Here is a 6,956-nt window from a genome sequence, read left to right as displayed (position 1 = left end):
TAAAATTTCCTGTCCTTTATGAATGTTACACATAATTATGTCCTGACTTCTTCAGGAATAGTAAAAGAAACTGTACAGGAAACGTGCACTATCCTTTGTAAGTAGGTTGCAGGACACCTGCCATTTTTCAGGAAATGTGCAGATTTTAAAGGGCTGCACTGTAGCAGCACAGCTGTATAGCAGGAAATTTAAATATATTCCCTGTGTGAGACATTGCTAACTATATACGTGTGTGTGCATGGGGGAATATTCGATAGTACTATTTATATATAATAATTATACAGTGGATCCTCTATAAAGGGACAATGGACATTATATATACTCTCTATAATTATACAAACGATCTAGAAGATGTATAACAATTTAAGTTGGCCCGGGATTTTGTTTAACAGGACTAACAATTTATTTAAGGCAGCTGCATGTATACAAGTACATGCATGCATGACCTGCAAGGGTGCCTGCATGCATGGTAACTGGCCTTTAATAATAAATTTATTATATATTATTCAGTGGTGGTTGTTAACAGTGGTTCCACTGTATACCTATTCTACAAAATTAATATACCTTACCAAAATAATACCGTAACGTTTCCCTCGAAGTTACAACACAAAAAGTTTAATTTGCTTCACAACGCAAGTCACATGATATGCACACATATTGTATAATATTTACCTTTCCTGACACAGTGAGATACTTTCCCCATGGGCATGCATGCATGCATGTAGATCTTAACTATAATAATTATTATATATCACTGCAAAAACACTTTTGTTAATTTAACAAACAAAAGTTTGTCCCGGTGATGAATCTCACATGACAGAATAATATTTGTTAGAATGACAAAGGTAAAACAACCTACAAAGTTTTGTCATTCAAGCAAAGAAATGATGTCAAAACAACAAAGTATTATGTCATCTGAATTTCACCAATTTATTGCACTTCTATGTCAAAATAGCAAAGTGAATGCTGAATTAACACTGCTATAAAGTGAATTTCTTTGTTAAATTAACACTATACCTTTGTCATTTAATTAGTTGTTTTCTCGCGCACGTACGCACATGCAGAAGGTCAAACGGTATTAGAACAATGAGTTTATGATAGAATAAGATCACTGGATCACATGACATGCAGCACAATACATTTCTTCTGTCAGTAAATTGTTTTTAGTGTTCATCACTTAGCGTTTCTTGAAATTCCAGTACAGTGAACTGCAGGCGTTTCGTTTGGTTTCATGAACGCTACATCCCTCAGATCATTTTCGTCACAATAAGCCCCTACAGAACAAAAGATTGAAGTCACTATAGTTACCAACACATAATTATGTAGTGCAAAATGTAAATAGTATAAGCTATCACCCCCATGGACGAAGTTGACCAGTGTAACTGACACGTGAGGACACATATACACACAAACTCGTAAATCAGTATGCTATAGCTATCACCCCATGGACGAAGTTGACCAGTCGAAACCAGTGTAACTGACACGTGAGGACACATACACACAAAATCGTAAATCAGTATACTAGCTATCACCCCATGGACGAAGTTGACCAGTCGAAACCGGTGTAACTGACACATGAGGACACATACACACAAACTCGTAAATCAGTATGCTAGCTATCACCCCATGGACGAAGTTGACCAGTCGAAACCAGTGTAACTGACACGTGAGGACACACATACACACAAACTCGTAAATCAGTATGCTAGCTATCACCCCATGGACGAAGTTGACCAGTCGAAACCAGTGTAACTGACGCGTGAGGATACATACACACAAACTGGTAAATTACAATGCTAGCTATCACCCCATGGACGAAGTTGACCAGTCGAAACCAGTGTAACTGACGCATGAGGACACATACACACAAACTGGTAAATCAGTATGCTAGCTATCACCCCATGGACGAAGTTGACCAGTCGAAACCAGTGTAACTGACGCGTGAGGATACATACACACAAAGTGGTAAATTACAATGCTAGCTATCACCCCATGGACGAAGTTGACCAGTCGAAACCAGTGTAACTGACGCATGAGGACACATACACACAAACTGGTAAATCAGTATGCTAGCTATCACCCCATGGACGAAGTTGACCAGTCGAAACCAGTGTAACTGACACATGAGGACACATACACACAAACTGGTAAATCAGTATGCTAGCTATCACCCCATGGACGAAGTTGACAGTCGAAACCAGTGTAACTGACGCATGAGGACACATACACACAAACTGGTAAATTACAATGCTAGCTATCACCCCATGGACGAAGTTGACCAGTCGAAACCAGTGTAACTGACACATGAGGACACATACACACAAACTCGTAAATCAGTATACTAGCTATCACCCCATGGACGAAGTTGGCCAGTCGAAACCAGTGTAACTGACACATGAGGACACATACACACAAACTCGTAAATCAGTATGCTAGCTATCACCCCATGGACGAAGTTGACCAGTCGAAACCAGTGTAACTGACACGTGAGGACACATACACACAAACTCGTAAATCAGTATGCTAGCTATCACCCCATGGACGAAGTTGACCAGTCGAAACCAGTGTAACTGACGCATGAGGACACATACACACAAACTGGTAAATTACAATGCTAGCTATCACCCCATGGACGAAGTTGACCAGTCGAAACCAGTGTAACTGACACGTGAGGACACATACACACAAACTGGTAAATTACAATGCTAGCTATCACCCCATGGACGAAGTTGACCAGTCGAAACCAGTGTAACTGACGCGTGAGGACACATACACACAAACTGGTAAATTACAATGCTAGCTATCACCCCATGGACGAAGTTGACCAGTCGAAACCAGTGTAACTGACGCGTGAGGACACATACACACAAACTGGTAAATTACAATGCTAGCTATCACCCCATGGACGAAGTTGACCAGTCGAAACCAGTGTAACTGACACGTGAGGACACATACACACAAACTCGTAAATCAGTATGCTAGCTATCACCCCATGAACGAAGTTGACCAGTCGAAACCAGTGTAACTGACACATGAGGACACATACACACAAACTCGTAAATCAGTATACTAGCTATCACCCCATGGACGAAGTTGACCAGTCGAAACCAGTGTAACTGACACATGAAGACACAAACTCGTAAATCAGTATGCTACAGATGAAGGTCGAAACCAGGGACAGTTGCCCTCTAGCTAGCTATATAGTTTTATGGAATCTGACATAACTTGCAAGTCGTTTCTTTGAAGTCGATGAAGGTGGTTAAGTAGACTCCTAGCTGGTACACATTGTGCATGGGGCCGAGGTACGGTAAAATCTGCAGCTGGAAGAAACACGTAAACACATTTATTTAGCAATGAGCAACATAACTTAAATCCTTTTTCTTTGAAGCTGGTACATGGTGGAGTTATACGCCAATACGGTATATAGCAGTGATTTGTAAACTGTGAATTCAGAGAGTTTTGGGATCATGTACATGCCATGCGCCAACAGCATGCAATGGAACTTAACTTTTTTCTTTGAGATGGTGGAAAATCTGAAAGAGAGTATTGGGCAATAAGTTGAGTTTAGCAATGAGCACTGACTAACTTGCAATTGTCTTTTCTTTCAAGCTGCAGATGCAGGTGACTCTTGACTCCTAGATCCTAGCTGGTGTACATGGAACATGGTAGCCCAGGGCCAGGGGTACAGGCATGCAGTCAGTGATGATATAAAGCTGCATTAGCAGCTGCAGTCTGGTGCAGCTGCAAGCACCATGTGCTAAGTATGTTTGAGGCCTTGCCCTGTTATTCCTGAACGCCCCCTCATGCCACACCTATAGTTCCAGCTTATAATTATAGTCTCGAGGCCAAACTCTCCTTATCAGAATCTGGCCTCGAGACTAGCTAGAGTGAGGCTAGAGAGAAGGTAGCCTCGATCCCAGGCCGCTCTTCAGGCCAGGCCTTGTGCATGTGAAGGAGGCTAGAGAGAAGGCTGCCTGCAATGCACTGCACTGAAGACTCTGGAGGCTCCTGACTTCTTCACTGCCACTGTAACTTACCATGCCCAGTCACAAGTCTCCAATTGCTACATACACAATTGAACATGAGCATGCAAAGATATAAGCATCAGGGCAACTGAGATGTTTCAGTGTAGACAATTTATTACGAGCTAGGGTAATCGAGTATATAGGTTGAGTAGGTTGAAATCAGTGATGCAAACTTGCACGTATCTTTTAGTAGAGTTCTAGCTGTAACTTTATAATTTGTTATTGTCACACATCAATGTTAATTTGACAATGAACGGTAACTTCCACTAAATGTGAGATCAACAACGCTTCGACAAAATGACAACACATGTGTTCAAATAACAATCTACCATTATAATAACAAATATTAATAGTTAGATAAACTATATTAATAGTTAAATAAACTATGATTTGTCGTTATAACAATAATTGCAGGAAATTGACAAACGTTTTGTCAAGATAACATTTTGTGCCGGTAGCAAACTGTGTCACAATAACAAAAGTGTTTTTGCAGTGTATAGTATCAAAGACAGTGCATGGCCGGGTATAATTATAGCTACGTTGCTGACATTTCCAACTGTCACTTCTGTGGGGACGTGCATGTGCATGTGGAAATACTAAACAAGATACATACAAAACTTAACTGACTCATTGTTTTGCTTCTGATCTGTTGAGACTCCATATTCGTCATGGTTATAGGCCAAGTTCACAATTATAATGACTGAACCAATGTTCAGTCATTATAATTGAGTGCATGGGCTAGTTATTGCACAATGATAAAAGTATACCCGCGGAAAGGGGGATCACTACATCTCCATGACAGTAGGTGTGTGGGGAGGAGGAAATGAACTGTTATTAACGAATAATAAATTGATACTACGTACAGTGACATGCACCTTCGATAAACTAAAAGACCCTATGAATGATCACATGCACATAAAAATATTGTGTATATAGTATACACTGTATAATGTGTGCATGGTTATCACACAAGTGCATGACTATATATATTTATAATTAGTATGGCAAATATCAGGAAAAAATGCACACACATTTGCCACAATAATTATTATAGTCACACAATGCACTCTGCGTGAAACCACACACATAATTTTTTACAGTGTACCCTCTAACTCTGCAGGGCCGTAGACAGGGGGGGGGGCAGGAGTGGCAGTTGCCTCCCTGGCATTCTAGATCTGTAGATCTGCCAGAAGTATACTGTGAAACATTCATCTGCACATGCCTTACATGTATTGATATTGAAGTGTATAGGCAGGGCTATCTAAAGCGCTTGCTTATAATAACTGCCGAGAAAAAGTGATCGGACCTTTTATACTGATATTTAGAGCTCCACTACTACGCCTCTGGGAAGCAGGAGCATCTTCTTAGTACAAGCTACCTTGTTTCAGTTGCTCCATGAATAGCTAAGTTGGTGCCACAGCAAGTTACAAGTTGCCATACTCAAAGGATATGAAAAACAGTTGACCATTTTTTTTTAGTAAAAATGTTCAGCTGATATTTTTGCCACCCATGCAAACCTACGCTATCTACGGCCCTTCTCTGCATTAATACAGTCAACAAAACAAGGGTGCATGATTGATAAGAGACTTTCGACTTTTCTCTAAGAGGTGCATTACGTAGCTTTAGATAAGGCCTATCACTTGGTATGTTCAGATCATAATAATTATTGGCGAAAGGTCTATAGAGTGAGCAGATACAGTCTGACTGACGAGCAGCTCAACAGTGAAATAGGGGACTCTGATAATTCCTACCTGGCTGAATATTTTGACGGGTCAAAAATCTATGCGAATGCAATGGGACTAGCTAACTCCTGCAGAACAGGCCGATGTGAATAAGTTGTACCATAAGAATGAAACTCAAGTAGTCATGACTGAATGCTTGATTCTCTGGAAAAGACACGATCCTTTCTCAGCAAAACTTGACTCAATGTGAGTATAATCAAGATTAATTTTAGTGATGTCCAAACATGCATGCATTAGTGTCTTGTGTTGGGTACATGCTATAGACTGTACTAGTGTATGACAGTGTAGTATAATAATATTAAACTAATGCTGATTGTCTCCATATATATTGTACAGGAGGTATCACTGTCTAATGACATTGTCACGTGTGGAGAGGTGTACAGGAACAGTTGCTCAAGTAACTCTCTGTAGAATGTTTGATACTCACAATTCATTTAGTTTGCAAATAGCTTCATAAAATTAATAATTATAGAATAATTATAGTATTTTTATTGTGTTTATTGTGTCTCATAAAAATAGAGTTTTTATATTTTCTAAGCATGCACTTGGTATTTATAATCAATACATAATTTTTGTAGTTCATTTGAATTTAACAATTGACATTATAATCAAAGTGATGGTTGACAAAGAAACCAAAGTAATAAATGAACACGATTATTAGATTGAGGTTGGAAAGCAAGTCAGACTTAACTATATATAGTACTGACATGTCAGTGCATGGAACCTCTATAATAAAGAAAACTCCAATAAAGCTTATAGGGACAATGCAGTTACCTCTCGATGTTTCAATACATAGCTAGTCTGGGCAGGTGTAAAAATAATGTATTACAGCTTTACGTATTATAGTTAGCTTATGGTCATTCTCATCCCTATAATTATATAATTATAATTATACTAATTATTGCCGTCATGTGATTAGGGCTTCGCAAATTATATCAATAAATTAATTATGAGCATAATTATTTTTTTGATATAGGGAGACTTCTATAATTATAGGAACTAGCATAATTGAGAATAATAGGGCACTAAATTAGCATAATATAACCCTCATGATCATGATCAGAGTCTGGTTGACCTATACATAATCTCACATCTTATTATTAGTTATTACAAGATATGTACTGTATAAGCACTATAATAATTATACTAGAGTAAGGCATCTATATTCAGACACAATGCATGTTCAGAC

The 6,956-nt window shown here is 38.9% G+C and overlaps 1 protein-coding gene and 1 long non-coding RNA gene across 3 annotated transcripts in view; one reads left to right on the top strand and one right to left on the bottom strand.

Annotated features, from left to right (window-relative positions):
* Positions 1 to 6,384, top strand: part of LOC135338987 (uncharacterized) — a 74,825-nt gene extending 68,441 nt beyond the window's left edge. Inside the window, exon 5 of the mRNA XM_064535073.1 lies at positions 6,104 to 6,384. Coding sequence (XP_064391143.1) covers positions 6,104 to 6,105 — 2 coding nt within the window. The 3' untranslated portion in view covers positions 6,106 to 6,384. The remainder of the gene's footprint in view (positions 1 to 6,103) is intronic.
* Positions 1,088 to 3,939, bottom strand: LOC135338596 (uncharacterized). Of its 2 annotated transcripts, XR_010395630.1 has the most exons (4): positions 3,587 to 3,939; positions 3,509 to 3,533; positions 2,247 to 3,441; positions 1,088 to 1,521 (listed from the first exon to the last, which is right to left on the bottom strand). It is a non-coding gene; the product is annotated as an uncharacterized LOC135338596 (long non-coding RNA). The 2 variants fall into 2 exon arrangements; XR_010395629.1 differs by lacking the exon at positions 3,587 to 3,939 and having other exon boundaries at positions 2,247 to 3,522.
* Positions 6,385 to 6,956: the final 572 nt, after the last annotated feature.

Source organism: Halichondria panicea, chromosome 7 (genome assembly GCF_963675165.1).
Source record: "Halichondria panicea chromosome 7, odHalPani1.1, whole genome shotgun sequence".
NCBI lineage: Eukaryota > Metazoa > Porifera > Demospongiae > Suberitida > Halichondriidae > Halichondria > Halichondria panicea.
This window is presented reverse-complemented; position numbering and strand designations above follow the sequence as displayed.